The following is a 17,221-nucleotide window of genomic DNA, read 5'->3' as shown; positions in this document are numbered from 1 at the left end:
CCCTAGACTTTCCTCGCCCATGCACCCACACCCATTCGTAGGTGGGCAGAGCTGCCGCTCAGGTTACAGCCTCATGTGACATTATTAGTCAGATCAGCCATATAACAGTACTGTGCACTAGCTTAGCACTTTGTATCCATAAACTTCAACGCACGTCACAATGGGGGAGCATCACGCTTCCCATTTTACAGGTTGGGAAATTGAGGCACAGAAAGGCGAAATGAGAGGCAGAATGGGAAATAGGCCCCAGGGGCCTGTTTCCCGATGCCCTGCTCGGACCACTAGACATGGTGAAATGTGTTGCAGGGTCTTGAATTGGTCCCTTAACAGAAAATGTGTAAGGTGTAAATTGGGCAAAGGTTATGGAGAGCTGACCATGGCTGTGATGGGAACATGAGGTTGGTCTGGGGTAAGTCTGTGGTGGGGGGGGGAGCAGGAGAATTGCCGGTTCCCCTAATGTTGTTGGGCAATACATGCATTACAGAGCACTGTCTGTCTCCTTTCAGGAATAAAGACTCGACCGGAGGCAACGTCGCAGTCATGGGAAAGGATTATTACAAGACCTTGGGGCTCCAGTCTGGAGCAAACGAAGATGAGATCAAGAAAGCTTATCGGAAAATGGCCCTGAAGTATCACCCTGATAAAAACAAAGACCCCAGTGCAGAGGAGAAGTTCAAGGAGATCGCAGAGGCCTACGATGTCCTGAGTGATCCCAAGAAAAGGGCTGTCTATGATCAGTATGGGGAAGAAGGTAAGGGACTGGGATGGTGAATGGCTGGGAGGCGTGTGAGTACCCAGTTAGCCGGGTGGGTTTAAATGTGCTGCTGTAAGCAAGAAAGAGTTTATACGTAAAAAAAGTAGCGAATGTTCACAGGCGTGGGTAGCGTGTCCGGAATTATCCCCATGACTCATTCCTGCCTCTGAAACAAGGTTACTACTACCAAAGCTGGGAAGAACAAACACCCAGACGATGCCGTCTCTCCTAAGAGCCAAAGATAATCGCTTGACCCAGTTCTTGACTAATTATTCTGTGGCCAATCAAAGCCAGTTTTCAGCATGCGATCCCAACTCCTTGCCCTCATCACACAAAGATGCCAGTTAAGATAAGGAAGAAGGATGTACGGGGAGCTATATCAAGGCAGTCATTGCCGCTCACTCTGATAGCTTCATGAACGAAATGGGCACTTCTTCGCTTTTCACCCGGTTATTCTGAAGGCTTCTTGAGAGCATAGAAATGAAAGGTGTTTATATCCTTGATCAAATATGGGCTGCAGAATAACTCTCACTACTAACTCTTTCCTTCGCACAGATTCTCTAGCTACACTGGGGCTTAGTGTGTCTGTGCAGTGGTGTTACTTGTGCACTAGTCCCACTCTTTTTTTCCCTTTCCTTTGTTCTTGCTGGTACGTACTGACCTACATGTTTCAAAGCCTTTCCCAATTTAAGTAATAGATTCTTGTTTTGAAACTAAGTCACTGCTGTTGTCTCCCTGTTGGCATGGAGTAGGGAGCTGTTCCACCACGCACAGCCTTATTAGTAGAATATGAAAGCTTCTGCAGCCCTATTTGCTGAGGATGAAGAGAGCAGAGAATAGCATTTGCATTAATCAGCAAAAGAGTTTACCACTTAAAAGAGCAGAAGGTCTGGTGTAAACAGGCTGCTCAGCTAGCAAGATGTATTCTCCCCAGCAGGTTTAATGAGTAGGTGCATCAGCTTTTCTGAGGCATCACCATAAATATACAGGGGTCAAAGATACCTTTGTGCCTCGGGAGCAGAAAGGGACCTCTCTGCAGTTAGCGACCAAAGCCTCTGTTCTTAGCGTGATGCTGTTTGAATGATTAGTGGCAAGAGTCTATGTATCCTCTCCCTGTGGGCATGGGAGAACTAGGCACATCAGCAACGTGTGAAGAGAACTGAAGAGCTTCTTTGGGAAATGGTGACAGGAAGGCGCTCTCACTGCAGCCTCCGCGTGGTGCACAGAAGGTGGGGCTGCTGTAATTCCCAGTGCGTGGCTTGGAAGCTTTACTGGGAGCTGGGGTAGCTAGTTTTTCTGGTTTATCTAAGCAAGTAAGAAAGACCCGCAAGAGTTTTAGAAAATCTCCATCCTGGCAGTTCTCGCTCTTAACGAGTACCAAACGCGCTAACCCATCTCTCAAGACTTCTGAAAAGGGAGGCGTCCTGTGTGACCTTGGGCAAGTCCCTTAGCCTCTCTGTGCCTCTGTGCAATAGGGCCGACAGCCCTGCCCCCCTCAGTGGGTTGTGAGGTGCTCCCATACGGCAGCGATGGGGGCTAGATACATGCCTTGTATAGACAGGCAGACTCACCCACGCTGGTCACTGGACACCTCCCTTTCCAGAAGCCTGGAGAGAAGGGTTAGCGGTAGTTTGGCGCCTTTGCAGTAGCGTGCCCAGGAGGGAGGCAGACCTAGAGGGGCCCTGAGTCGCGGTGTGCCCCGCTGGTGGTGGCCAGTACCTTCTCGTGCACAGAGACAGCCTCTCTCTGCTCACGTGAGCCGAGCTCGTGCCTTCTGCACCGTTCCACAGCAGAATCAAACTGCTGATGTCTGAGTGTTGCTGTGACACAAATGCAGCATTAGCTGTTGCTGGAGGATCACGTAGATGTTCTGATGGGGGGGGTGTCTGTCTGTCTAATCACCTACTTGAAAATACTGGGGGTGGACCTCAGTATGTTCTTTGCCAGGTTTGGGACACTAGATCAGCCCCAGCAGGCTAGCATGGGTAGAAGGAGACCTGCTGTGACGCTTTTGCAGGACTGGGCAAGGGGGCTCAGACAGCACAGCACCCCTCGCCCCCCCAAGGCCTTGGGCAAAAGAAAAGAACAATATTTGCAGACTAAATTAAATTGGATGCAGGTCAGTTTCAGTATATGTACTGGTCTGACATGTGCTTCTAAGCCTAAGTCCCCTTTCCATAGTGTTGTAGAGGGTTAAGGGGTGTGGCTGGCAGATGAGGAGCCTTTGCTTATGTGTATTGTACTCAAGCCAATAAAAGACCTCTGCATCCCAGGGCAAACTCATCTGTCAAGACCAGCAGAAAAGAGTTTGTCCGTCCTGCGTTTGCCTGGCTTGCGTCTCCTGCTGCTGGCTCTGTCTAGAGGGGTTGGCACAGGACGTCAGCTTTTCAGAAATAGCACTATTTTGTAAGTGGAGAGCTGAAAATAGACCCCGAGCTGGGCTTGGTTAGACCCCTTCTTGACCCCTCCAATCAGAAATATTTGAAACAACATCCCGAAGCATGTGGCAATGTGAAGGGGACATTGGAAGTAGTCTACCCCCAGCCTTGCGTGACCTGCTGGGCACCTTCGTGATGCTCTGTCTTTTTATTGCAGATACACTTTTGAGAGGGGCTGTCTGCCTCACACCCTGGCTGTGTAGGAACATCCAGGGGGTTGCTCTGGACAGATCTAAACGTAGGGTGTCTGTGCAGAATCAAGTAGGAGCGGGCGGGGCCTGAGAGAAGCCCTGGTTGAAGAAGATCTTTTGCTAGTTACGAAATGAAATAAACACCCAACTTATTTGCTGTATCTCTGGGTTCTGCTCCTGAGCGCCCCTCCACCCAACAACCTGGGCTGCTCACAGTGCAGGGGAAAGCGAGTCTTTTTTAAAAACAAAAATCCATCATCCCCCCTCACACTTGTCTGCCATCAACAAGATCTGATACTAACCTCTCCGGTTGTTGAGCCTTGACTCTTTTTGCAAAGTACTTTGTGGCCCTCATGTTGGCCCCTTTCATCTGAGAGCGTAGCGTGTGTCTCACTCGCGTGCACCTTTGTGGTGGAGCGGCTAGTTAGTGTATAATGCTGACCTCCCATCATTAGCCCTGACTAAACAATTGCTCGCTGAGTTCGAAGCCTTTCATAAATTGCTACGTGGGCTGCTGCTGGCCCATGAGTCCATGGCGCAGTTCAGACGCCTTGGGAGATGCAATAGATCACAGCACGAACGGAGTGTTCAAGAGGTGATGTACTGCTGACACACAGAGAGTACTCAGCACTGCCTTTGGCAGAACTTAGACTTCTCATTTGTGTCGCTAAATTAGTCTCAAAGAGCCATCAGCTGCCTAGTCCATATGGTCTTTGGACTCCAACAATTACCATGCTGTGAAATTTAACAGATTTACAGAGACTGAATTGCTTCCTGCAGTACAGCAGGAAGGAACACGGGAAGATGATGCTTAGGAGCCTTGCATGCAGGGGTGGCGAGTTATATGGGCCCGTGGTGCCTGTGCTCCAGGAACATTCAGGGCCCGGGGACCCGGCTCCACCAATGTTTGGGACCGGGTCTCTCCCCCGGCCCCGCCTGCTGCTCCCGGCAATTTAAAAGGCCCTGGGGGCCGCCGGCAGCACAGCAGGGCTAAGGCGGCTTCCTGCCCACCCTTGCTCCTTGCCACTCCCAGAAGCGGCCGGCATGTCCCTTCGGCCCTGGGGTTACAGGTTGTCTCCACGTGCTGCCCCTGCCCCAAGCGCCGATTCCGCAGCTCCCATTGGCTGGGAACTGGTGCCTGTGGGCAGCGGTGCGCGGAGACCCCCCCCCCCGCCTAGGAGGCGCTGCTAGAGGGGTGTGCGTGTCGCTTTCAGGAGCCACCTGAGGTAAGTGGGGGGAGGGATAGCTCAGTGGTTTGAGCGTTGGCCTGCTAAACCCAGGGTTGTGAGTTCAATCCTTGAGGGGGCCACTTAGGGATCTGGGGCAAAATCAGTACTTGGTCCTGCTAGTGAAGGCAGGGGGCTGGACTCAATGACCTTTCGGGGTCCCTTCCAGTTCTGTGAGATAGGTATATCTCCATATATTCTAAGCGCCGCACCCCTCACCCTCTCCCACACACCCCCAATCCCCTGCCCCAGTGCAGAGCCCGCACCTAAACTCCCTCCCAGAGCCCTTGCCCCCGCCCCAGCCTAGAGTCTGCACCCCAAAGCCCCTCCTGCATCGACTCCCTCCCAGAAGCCTCGCCCCCTACCCCAGCCCAGAGTCTGCACCCCAAAGCTCCTCCTGCACCCAGACTCCCTCCCAGAGCCTTAGGCAGGTGCGAGGCGGGGGCAGGTGGGACTTGGACCTGTTCTGGGCACCAACAAAAATTATACAAACCTTCCGCCCCTGCTTGCATGTGTCTCTAGAAATGGAGCCTCCCAGAGCTCTCAGTCATAAATACGTCTTTTTCCCTTGTGTTATCCCCTGGCAAATACTGGTTCCAGTACTAGAAACAAAGAGAATACAATCAAGTGTTTGTGGGAGACAGGCTAAGAATTTGGATACTCATCAGCTTGGAGGTGGTGATAGAAGTCTGGCTGGCTACTTACTCTCCTTAGTAACACAGGATTTGTATAAACTTGCCTGTTTCATGCCCATTTAACATGAGCCCCAGTTACAAAGCATCCACTGCAAACTTGAACTCCAGCGAAGGGTTGAGAACAGAATTGCATCTCGACTCTCCGCACCCTGTAGACTAGTTGTGGTGCTCACCTTCCAGCCAGGGAAGATAAGCTTGCTCAGCTGTGTTCCTGCTAGCTAGTTTCTCCAATGGAAAAGGGATGCAGATTGTGGCCAGGTTGGGGGTGAAGGGGGGATGTGTGGGACCCTACTGCCCAGAGAGAGGTAGAAAGCAGCTTGCAACACCAAGACTGAATTCCACCTTTGGTTCCCATGCTGCGTATTAGAAAAAAACAATAAAAGTCTAGTGAGGGTGGCCCAGCCGTCGCTCTGTCTGCATTCCCTGTGCTTCACGCAGGACTAGAAGGGAACAGCCTTCTTCCGCGGATTATGTTAACGTTGTCTTTTCCTTGCTGTGTTCTAGGGCTCAAAACCGGAGGCGGTTCCTCTGGCGGCTCCGGCAACACTTTCCACTACACCTTCCACGGAGACCCGCACGCTACCTTTGCTTCTTTCTTCGGCGGCTCCAATCCCTTCGACATCTTCTTTGCCAGCAGTCGCTCCCGGGCGTTCAATGGCTTCGATCAGGAAGATATGGATATCGATGACGACGACGACCCTTTCAACGCCTTTGGACGGTTCGGCTTCAACGGCATCAACGGAGTCCATCGACGGCACCCGGAGTCTCTCCACACACGAAGGAAGGTCCAGGACCCCCCCATCGTCCACGAGCTCAGGGTCTCCCTGGAAGAAATCTACCACGGCTCTACCAAAAGGATGAAAATCACCCGCCGGCGGCTGAACCCTGACGGGCGAACCACAAGGACCGAGGATAAGATATTGAACGTTGTCATTAAAAGGGGGTGGAAAGAAGGAACCAAAATCACTTTTCCCAAAGAAGGAGACGCCACGCCAGACAACATCCCTGCCGACATCGTCTTCATTCTCAAGGACAAGCCTCACGCGCATTTCAAGCGAGACGGCACAAACGTGGTCTACACGGCTATGATCAGTCTTAAAGAGGTGGGTCAGTGGGAGCTCCCCGCCGCAGTGCTCCTTGGAGAGGAGTTTGCTAGTTTGAACAGAACAGATGAGAAGGGTGATTAACTTGCACGGGATTAGAAGGTCACATAGGGTGTAATAAGCCAAAGCCAGAGAGATCTACAGAGTGGAGTGTTCTCCCTTTGCTTTACAGGCCAACATCTGTTCCTGTCTGCAGGAATTACACAACCTCAGTACTTCAGTCTCTAGGCCCAACTGATGCTGTTTTAACTGCTCTCATGACCCTTTCCCCCTGCTTGTGTGCCAAGCTTGCCCTTTAGTATGGGGTGTTCGTGTCTGGGAAAGAGCTCCGACCCTGCCTCAGGTCAAAAGAGAAACTAGTCCGGGGGCTTTTGCCTGGTCAGCCCCATTGGTTGGTGTTGCCCCAAACACCCCAGCTTGTCGGTCTTTGACATCCGTGTTCTGCACTTAAATACCAGGCTGACCGTGGCTTGGGAGGTGGGTTGGTCCCAGTGAGGTTGCAGGTTTGTTGGCGTGGCTGCATGGGGGCAGTTTGCATGGCACCCTGGTCCTCACTATGCCTTGCTTGAGCCTATGCCAGCCGTACTCTTCTCTTCTCTCCCTCCCGGGCTGTGTGCGCTGCATTATTTATTCAAGCAGCACATGAAGGTAGTTTTGTGCTTTGCAGAACAAGTAAGTTATGGTCTCTGGCCCATGGAGTTTGCAAGGAACTTTAGAGGGGACTCGATGAGCCAGAGCAACAAGCCGCGCGAGGCAGGAGTGGAAAGGAAGACACGGGTAACCCACATTCATGAGATGCGTGTTTGATGGTACTGCTGTCTAACTTCTTGTTAATAAGTCCCAGCTGGCAGGTACATTTACAATTTAAATTGCTGGCAGCTGCAATTTACCATTCACTTCAGATTGTAGAGGTTGTCTGTCTTTTCACGTAGCTCTTGGTGGGCGGATTTTTTTAAAGACCGATTTAGTCCATGTTCGCAAATGCATTTTATAGAAAAAAATCTCAGCGGATCAGATCTTGGGTACAAACGTCTCAGTGGGTGCCCTTGAATCAGGATACTAATCAGGATGGCTCCCCTTCCTCTAAAAGCTTGAGGGAACTTTCCCATGGGCTCTGTAATCAGAGGGAAGCATAGCACTACCAGGGTGCGACTTCCCCTCATGCATTTGAATGGAGTGCCACTTCACAGCCACACTGTGACCATTCAGAGCTGGGGGTTTTCGGGGACACTCTTCTAATGGTACGTTGGGGTCAAGGTGACTTACGTTGACACTGGAAACCGAAGTTTACTCTTGAAGTGCATGGCTCTGCGAGAGGCAGCGCTGTTTATGGAGTCATACCTGCCACATATCAGATGCTTCCTCCGTGCCTTCCTCACAACTATGCCTGTCACACCAGATCTAAGTGGGTCCTTCTGACATCGGTTTCATGTTTCCTGCTGAGGGTATGTGGGGGGTGGCACCATCAATACTCAAGGCAGAAAATCGGCCCCGTTCTGCTCCCTTTACCTGAGCGCTGCAACACAAGGGTAGAAAATCACCCAAGAGTCGTAGACTATCAGGGTTGGAAGGGACCTCAGGAGGTGTCCTCAGCGGGCTTCGAGAGGGCAGAGCTCCTTGCAGCCCTGCTGCAGAGGGAAGGAGGGGTGGGGAGGTGGAGTGGGGCTGGAGTATCCCTAGTTTCTAACCTGCTCTAATCAGCGCTGGGGCGGGGAATCAGGGAGCCGTAACTAGTCGTTGGTTCTCAGTATCTCGTGGGTTGCCCTGGGTGGTTGCGTGGGAGGTGGGATCCATCCTGTGTTGGGAGCAACTGTGGCAGACTCCTGTCGTCCCTGGGCTCCTGCAGCCCATCAGGGAAACCTCCCTATTCCTCCCCATTGTGACAGGGCTGATTCAAACCCTCTAGTTTAAAACTGGCAATTCTCAATTCTTCATCCAATACGCCCCTCCTCAGTACCCTCGCCCTCCCAGGCCTCAGGTCAGACATGATCAGCTGGCCCATCAGACTTTGACAACCATCTTCTGTAGCTATTGCATGAGAAAACCAGTGGCCAAACCAGGGGGTGGAGAAGGGAGATACTTCCCCTGGTCTCTGAGTCCAGGTACCATTGAACTCTGTGTTGATCGTTCCAGTCACTCGCGTCTGTCCATGGCGAGCAAGCCAGCGCTGGGTGCTCGCTGCGACCTGGTATGGCCCAACAGGAGCAGCCCAGCGGGAGATGCATCTGAGAGGGCTTCCCCACAGACACGGGGGCGGCAGAAAACTGTCCGTTCTTAAAATTACATGAGCGGCTCAGTGGGAGGCAGAGAGAGGAAGAAGCAAAACTGCTCTTGGGGGGAGCCAGGATTTAGCTGTGGTATTGCTGCCTGAAGGTAACTTCACGAGTCTGAGTTAAACCAGCCCCACCAGAAACTTAACATTTACCTCCCTGTGAATGCTTCAGCTTAGATCCTAGTTTCAGTGACATCTGCCATTCACAGACCTTAGTGGCTTCCCTGTTTGTCTTGTCCTGTCCCCATTGAAGTCAATGGCAAAACTCCTCATTGGCTGTACTGGGAGCAGAATAAGGCCCATAGTTAAATTAGGTAAATCCCTATATTTTCAGCTTGGCACAGCCACAAAGCTTCCTCGGATTTAATGCATGAGGGCAAATGTCACGTGGGGCCCCCTCATTAATGTGGCGGTGTTGACGGTGGAGACAACAGGTTCCAGGGTGCAGTGCAGTTTGGGGGCTTGGATTAAGGTGGAGCATTGTATGCTGGGTCTCATTTCAGTGGGCTGCACAAACATAATAAAAATGAACTGCTCTCATACATGGAATTATATGCAAATGTGGTGTCCTGTGGGCTCCTGGCAAGTTGCCAGTGCGGTCCCTATCCTTTCAGAGTGATGGGCACTGGTTATTATGGAGCATGATGTCAGTTGTCTGTCTGTCATCTCAGTGAAGGCAGTGTTGGGGGTTGGTCATTCCACTACAAATTAAATTAATGGAGATATTCTATCTCCTAGAACTGGAAGGGACCTTGAAAGGTCATCTAGTCCAGCCCCCTGCCTTCACTAGCAGGACCAAGTACTGATTTTGCCCCAGATCCCTAAGTAGCTCCCTCAAGGATTGAACTCACAACCCTGGGTTTAGCAGACCAATGCTCAAACCACTGAGCTATCCCTCCCCCCAGCTTATCCAGTCGAGGGGATTATTTTCCACAGTTAGTGTCGCTAATTCTTGTCTGGTTTCACTGGTGTTAAAGGGCTAGAGTAGGGGTGGGAACCATCTGTACTAAGGAAATGTTAAAAATCCACTGTAGTGTCCTCTACCTTCTTCCTTGCATTTTGGAATTCTTTGCAGTGTAACAAGCATGTCGGTTACACGTTCAGATTCTCATGCACTAGCACGATGCTGCAGTGCCACGTGGGAGCTACAAGCACAGGAGAGGCTGTCTGTCTGCTTTTAAATCACATCCCTTGGAATTAAACATAACTGTTCCAGGAGCACTTCTCGGCCCATTGAGCTCTCCGCAAGCTGATTCTAAAATACGGAAATTTGGGGCCAAATTCAAACGGAGTCCTTTGAAATCATTGACGCAGCCTGACGTGAATACATGATTTCTCCAATCAGTTTCAAACTTGATGAGGAAAGAGTTCAAGATATTGGGGGAGGGGGAGGGGAATTGTTTTTTCAAACAGTCTTATAGATGCCATAGTGAAATCAGTGCGTCAGTTTTCCTCTGTTGGCTTTCCCGTCTGCGTAAAATCTAATCATCTTGAAATGAGTTGATGGTGGTTTTGGTTACTCTGCCTGGCCTCGAGTCCTCTGCCAACTTGTGTGCTTTGCCATCACATTTTCCGTGTAATGGTTTTCTGACTGCCCCCTGTTGCTGTATCTTCTAAAAAGCAAAGAGTTTCTATTTCATTTCACTTCTATTTATATTTATATTTCTTTCCATATATATGACCCTTAAGTGTTACTTGTAACAGAAATTTCAGACAAACTTTAACTTTTTAAAATGTGACTTGACCTCTTTGCAAACCCCTGCGAGATCTGTGCAGGCTCCACTCGGTGACGCTGGTGCATGAGCTCAGGTGAGGAAGGAGGAGTTCGTTAAAACTGCTAATAACCAATGTGTTGAAAGCACACGATGGCCTGATTTTGAGAGGGTGATGAGCGCCCAGCTCCTGCTGAAGCTAATGGGAGCTTCAGGTGCTCTGCAACTCAGGGCCAGGACGTGGTGAGGACTTCGGGGTGGGATTGTCAGGCAGGGACCAGAGTGCACCGGCTGCTGCATGCAGAAGGCGGGGAAGAGTGAGCGAAACTAACCTGCTCCCCTCAGCCTGGAGAAGGGAGCCAAGCTCCACCTGGACTGCAGCGAGTTCTGAACCCTGGAAGGTCACTGACGTGCCAACAGCTGCTGAACTGCAGCATTCTAGCCACAGCCAGGCTTCCCCATCATTGCTACAGACTGTCTGCTTTTCATTGCTCTCGGTGACTGACCCTGCAGTGCTGGGGCTGGTCAGGATGGGGTTCAGAGCATGGGCTGGTTTGATTCTCTCTCTGCCTAAAGGCGGCCCAGATTATCATGTGTAAACCAGAAAAGTAAGGTCGCGAGGGCCGCTTTAGAGGTCTCCAATAATACTGCTTGGCAAAGCACCTGCAGACCCTTTGGCTGCATTGTCAGCACTAAGCCTCCTATCCCGGGTGGATGTATCCATTTTACGGATGGTTTGATTGATGGGTTTGTGGTGTCGGGCAGAGCCAGGAATAGAGCCCAGGGTCTCTCTCCAGCCACTGGAGAGCCCGCCCTCCACAGCCTGACTGCTCACATTCTCGGCCTCCTTCCAAAGAAGCGAAAGTGATCCAGTGAATGTGAGCTGCCTCTGGCATCAGAGCTCTTGTTTTCTTCTGTCCCCGAAAGGGAGCCAGAGTGGGCCCTTGCAGTGTGGCTGGACCTGCATTCCCCTGGGTGGAGAAGCGAAGGGTACGTCGCTAATGACCGGGGGGAATTGCAGCCACTTGTGTCTATGACAGCCTCCTCGGATGGCATTAAAGGATATCTGAATGGGGGATATAGATTCTTCCTTTTGCTTTGTACTGTGATGTCTGAAATTGGCATGAAAGATTTTCCCAAAGAAAGGGGTAAGGGAGGAGTGGCCGTGTTGTCTGCCTTAGACATAGCAAATCTATTCTTTGCTGCTTTTGCTCTGGAGGGTAGGAGTGGGCACTTATCTGCCCCGAGAGCCAAGGGGCAGGGCCAGCAGATCTTGGAGGCCTCACGCAACTGCACCTGTTAGTGCCTGGGTTCAGCGTAGGTGTCTGCTCCGAGCCCTGCTCCCAGGGGCTGGAGGGAGAGGGGGTTCGTGAGAACCTCCCCTGCGAGCAGCACACGTACTCAGGCTTTAAGTTCTTCATCCCCCAGCAGCGTTGGCTCTTCTCGGAGCATCGCTCCACATCCCATTCGCTAACGGTGACGTTTTCCCCTTGATAAAAGCGAGGCAACGTCCCTGCCCACGTGTGCAGCAGAGCTGCCGGGGTTATTTAGGGACACAAGGAGTTCCACGCTGCATTGCCGAGCTCTGTGGCCTGTTACTGCAGGCTGCCTTGCAGCGCCACCCCCGGCACGCGCGGGCCATTCCGCAGGAGGCAGGGCTTGGATTTAGTGCTGACATCCCAGGAGGTCTTTCTCTTTGCCTCCTCAGACGTGCAGCGGGAGGGCTCCAGCTCGGTTTCTGGCATTTACTGGTCGCACTGCTGGGGGGCTTGTTCCTCAGCGGAGCCTCTGTGTAGTTGCCTGATCCCAGGGAAGCAGCACAAGCCCAGCGCTCGTTCTGCAGATGGAGAAGTGCCTGTCGGAGCAGCGGCCCGGCTCTGACCTGCAGCCCTCCCTGTCACCCTGCCATTGTGAGAGCAAGACCCCAATAGGGTCACCTTTCCGGCCAAACAGCCCGAGGCTGGAAATGCCACAAGCAGCCAGCCAACGCCAGCCCTGGCAGCTTGGCTTGCAGCGTACCCACAAGTGAGTGACTCCCACGTTTGGCCATACAAAGCCACCCGTGTGCAGAAGCTGGAAGGGGAATGCTGCCCGGATTGAACCTGGGAGGCTGTGTGACAGCTTCCTTCCCTCCTTGAGGAACCTGCTGGGCCGCAGGCAGACCCACAGCAGTGCGGAGAGGAGTTGTTGGTTACAGAGTGGCAATAAGCGAGTTCTCGGGGACCAGGATCGGTCCCTGCGTGTGGTTTACACATGGCTTGGGCTGGGGAGGAGCTTGGCTAGCTCAGCTGCAGGGATGCGCTCTCTCTTCCTCTGGGCTCTGGGCACAGCCGGGGTGGGGTTAGTCATTGCTGGACTGGCCCTGCAGTTTGGCCTCTGAGCAGCCTGGCTGCAAGTGCTGCAGAGATGTATGCTCAAGGGCTTGTGGGGCAGAGGGAAAATGTACCGTGTGACTTTCCAGTGCCTATCCCAGCAGCTAGGAGCAGCGTGGATCCCAGCCTCTTCCAGAGAACGCAAGGCTTGAGTGGCATCCTGGGTACCCTCTCCCCACACCCCCAAAACCAGCACCATCAGCCAAAGAGTTGCCTACAAACTGGCACACAGCACCCCCCTTCCCAAGGGGCTGGCTGCCGGTTCCTCAGTGGTGCGTACAGCCCAGTGCCACAGAGTCGCTAAAAGCAAAGCCCAGAAATCGAACCCAGAAGAGCCCCCCTCTTCCCCCCGCTGCACCCGTCAGCTTTGCACAGGCCCTCTGGAGTCGGTGAGGTCCCAGCGTGGGGGAGATGGAGCCCATATCCAGCTACATGCGTTCCCTTTACTAAAGAGGCTAAACTTGTTAAGATCCGCACCAGAATAGAAAGCAGCAATGCCTGAATGAGCCGGTACAGCAAAGCCACTACCACCCTGCTGAAAGGAGAAGCCAGGCAGGGCACTTCCTCTAGGTTCGCTGACCACAAAGTCTGTCCTTAAACCCTCTGTGGTGCGAGAGCCATGCTGGGAGCCAGCCACGTGTAGCCTACAGGAGAGTGGGCTCTATTGAGAGCAGAGAGGGACCCTGGAGAACGGTGAACCGTAGAGACTCATCCCCCGTTGTGCTTTGAGGGAGCTGTGTGCAGGGAGCAGTGGGTACAAGTAGCCGGGGGCAGAGGTGCATTGATACAGTTCTAGGTAAGCTCCCTGCCCACGTCCATCAGTGGGTCTCCCTGCTGCAGGGAGGGAGAGACCTTTCGAGAGCTTTAACTTCCAGGAAGCGTCTGTGCTGCGAGCACCGAGTGGGCAGCTGAGGAATGCCTGGCTCTTGCTTTCCTAGCCTTTTGGAGGCTGTTGGCAGAGGTGCCAGGGCCCGTGTGCTATAGATAAATCCAGCGCGCTGGGCTGAGATGCTGAGCTCTGGGAAGGGCAACAGCTGGTGAGCAGCAGAAACATTCAGTTACTTCATCAGGGATTGAACAACAAGGCCACAGTCTAAATTTAGCTTGCTGCTTATCTCTCCCAGGCTCCTGGGCGGTCAGCGAAGGGTAGAGTGCGTCCTGTTGGGAACTCACAGAAGGAAGAGGTGCTGCAGTTCAACCCCACTAGAGCGCTTTAGCAGACGCTCCGTCCTACTGCAGGGGCGGGGGGCAAGGGGGGGTCTCATTTGATAGAGCCTGTAGGACTAGCCCTGTCCAGAGAATGATCTTGGGGAAAACATGCCTCATAGTGAGAGACTAAAGAAGCTTGATCCGTTTAGTTCAGCTGAGAGAAGGCGAAGAGGTGATTTGAACACAGTCTATAGGCACTTAGGTGGGGATGAGATTTCTGGTGGCAGACGGCTCTTGAATCTCGCAGCCAAAGGCAGAACAGGACCAATGGCTGGAAGCTACAGCTAGACAAGTGCAGAGGAGAAATAAGGCCCCGTTTGTTAACAGTAAGGGGAAATACCCATTGGAGCAACTCACCCAGTGGATTCTCCATCAGGTGGAATCGCTAACTGGAGACGTGATGTGTCTCAGCCAGCAGGGGAGGGCTTGATTTAGAGATTACTGGCTGGTGCTGTGCAAGAGGTCAGACCAGGTGAATGCTGATGGTCCCTCCTGGCCTTAAAATCTAGGGCAGTACAGAGGTGGCCACTCCACTCCAGATCCCCACACGCTCCTCAGCGCTCTTCTCGTCTGTGCTGGGAGACTGGCGTGCCCCGCAGGGGGGGTGCACTCTGCTGCCTGGGACGCACGTGGAATCGTGGATTTGAGATTGCCAGGCCCGGCATTTGGGGGTTTATTGGTGCAGTTTAGCATTCCTTGGGCTGACTGACCGACACTACCTGGCCGTAGGCAGCAATATTGTAGGCAGGTTCAGGGCAAGCTTCTTGCATGCACAGCTCTGTCAACCTGCCTTTCTCCTGGCCAGCAGCACCCCTGCCCTTCCAGTGCCAAGTGTCAGGCCTGCGTCTGCCCAGCATGACCTGCCCCTGCACACCAAGGCTGTTGCCTTTTATAGTTTGTTGGAAGTCAGGCTGCATGTAATGAGGTTCCTAAAAAAAGACACTGGGGCTTGATTTCATCAAAACCCAGCTCGTGCGTGACTGGCTGTTTCTGTGCATTTGCGGGTACCGTGCACATACCCTGCCCAGTTTGCTGTCTGCCAGAGCTGGGTGCATGCAGAATCCTTGGTTATGTTACTTGAGGCGTAGATCTGAATGTACTTTCCGTGAGCTTTTCCATCTGCAGTGTTCTTCCATTCTCCACGCCAGATGGCTCATGTTAGAAACGCTCTAGGTTTTGGCTGAGTTAGTCAGGACTAGCTGAAACCCAGCCACATATTGGCTGACAGTACCGGGTCCTGCTTACCAAGAAAGACGTGACATTTTGGGGTAGTCGCTGTGCAGTGATTAAAAACTCCCGATTGGTGAGTCAGTCGTCGGGTTTGAGAATCACAGTGTGGGCAATGCACCGGCTGGTGGCTAGCGCAAGCCTGCAATTCACTGGATCCCGGTGAGCTCCGAAGTGCTTTGTAAAGCACACCTTGGGAATGGCCAGCGCCTCAGGCATTGTCTGCCGTGGTAACAGGCGTTGAGGAGACCTCCCCACAGCTCACTTGCTCAAAGTTCTTCTTGCAGGTCTGCTTGGGCCTGATGTTTGTGCCTGATCTGGACCTGAGCCCAAGAGTCGTTTTCTGACCAGACGCTCCCCTCCCCCAGAACCCGAGTCAGCACTGATGCTTCGTGCCCCTGAGAACCAGGCAGTGCCTCACTCCTGCCAGCCGCTGCTGCGTGCGCGTGTGCTGCGGATCCTTGGCACGCTCGCTCCAGTGCACACGGCGCAGCAAGTGGCAGGAGTGTGGCATGCAGCCTCTGCCATGCCAGCCCCCTGGGCAGGAGGAGAGTCGACCCAAGCCTGAGACAGTCAGGATGTTTTCCAACCGGACTTGAACCCGACACGTGTAGTCTGGTCCTGTCGGGATCGGGTCTGGCTGCAGCGTTCTAGCTCGTGTTGCTGTGCAAATGGGGAACTGCAAACATCCACTGATTCGCCATTACTAGGGGGGCAGGGAGATTATATCTATTAATGAGCCACTTCCAAGCTTACGATTTGTACTGCACAAAATGTGGTCAGGACTGTGTAGCCAGAGTCCCTGCCACACTCTGCAGCAGCAGGGCACCTCGCCAGTCCGTTGACCTGCTGGGGAGACAGTGACTCTGATTTCTTCTCCTTCGGGGTCTCTGCTTCTCTTGGTTCAGACAAACATGGGGTAAGAGGAGAAATGCAACCTGTCCTGAGCGCCCTGCACGCTTGGGTAGAGTTCTAGAGAAACCTGCCCCTCTTCTGACGGCCTGAGGGGAGTGAAGAGTGGTGCCACCATGAAACTATCACCGGGGTTGAACCCACATGCCATGTGCTTTTCTGGGGCTTTCTCAGTAGAACACCCAGGATGTGTACATGGGGGAGACTCCTGTATATCACCCAGATGATAATGGCGTCGCTGCCGCATTGCTAATAGACGTGAAATGGGCAACAGCGACAGGCCAGAGGCTGGTGTCATGTCTGCTGGGTGAGGGAGCAGAACTGCTGAGGCCAGTTGTGGGTTCCCGGCCTTGGCTGCTCTACACACCTGGGCTTTTTCTAGAGACCCCAAGTTGCAGCCAGTCTCACTGTTTGCTCTTCTTCCTTGCAGGCCTTGTGCGGCTGTACCGTGAACATTCCCACTCTCGACGGGAGAGTGATCCCTCTGCCCTGCAACGACATCATCAAGCCTGGCACCGTGAAGAGACTGCGAGGGGAAGGGCTGCCCTTCCCAAAGGTCCCCACCCAACGGGGAGACTTGATTGTAGAGTTCAAAGTCCGCTTCCCAGACAAGATAGCTCCGCAGACGAGACAGATCCTCAAACAGCACCTGCCGTGCTCCTAGAGCCCCTGGGACGTTCTGCCAGCAGCAATACTTCTAACACACGTGCCACAGCATCTGAGCTGCACAAAGCGGAGGTGCCCGATCACACTCAAATGCAAAAAACCCACGCTCCTTTCCACACAGTCCTGTTAGCGCCTACCCTTTGTCGGCCTCTGTTATACTCTCGCAGTGTGGGATTCAGGAGCTCAAACTCCTGGCTAACTTCTGGCTCTCTGGGCTGGGCGCCTTTTCCTAGAGGTCTAGCTTTTCTGCCTGGCACAAGCAAGTGGGCCTGGGCTGTGGGCCCAGGAAGTTTTATCAGCTGGTGGTTTTCACATCGCACGCTTTGAAGTCAGCTTCCTGGCTAGAGGATGAATTTGTGTTTCCCGAAAAGCGCAGAGATTCCACCCCGTGTACATAGGACTCGGAAGGGTTAGCGTTAGCTTCACCTTTCGGAAGCTTGCTGC

The 17,221-nt window shown here is 53.0% G+C and overlaps 1 protein-coding gene across 1 annotated transcript; it reads left to right on the top strand.

Moving 5' to 3' along the window:
- The first annotated feature begins 511 nt into the window (after positions 1-511).
- On the top strand, positions 512-16,911 carry DNAJB5 (DnaJ heat shock protein family (Hsp40) member B5). Its single transcript, XM_024216252.2, has 3 exons — positions 512-751; positions 5,809-6,407; positions 16,542-16,911. The coding sequence occupies exons 1-3, from the start codon at positions 541-543 to the stop codon at positions 16,773-16,775; spliced, it is 1,044 nt and encodes a 347-aa protein (XP_024072020.1). The 5' UTR covers positions 512-540; the 3' UTR covers positions 16,776-16,911.
- Positions 16,912-17,221: the final 310 nt, after the last annotated feature.

Source organism: Terrapene carolina, unplaced genomic scaffold (genome assembly GCF_002925995.2).
Source record: "Terrapene carolina triunguis isolate 2854851 unplaced genomic scaffold, T_m_triunguis-2.0 Scaffold998, whole genome shotgun sequence".
NCBI lineage: Eukaryota > Metazoa > Chordata > Testudines > Emydidae > Terrapene > Terrapene triunguis.
Note: the sequence above shows the minus strand (reverse complement) of the source record. Positions and strands in the feature narration are given on the sequence as shown.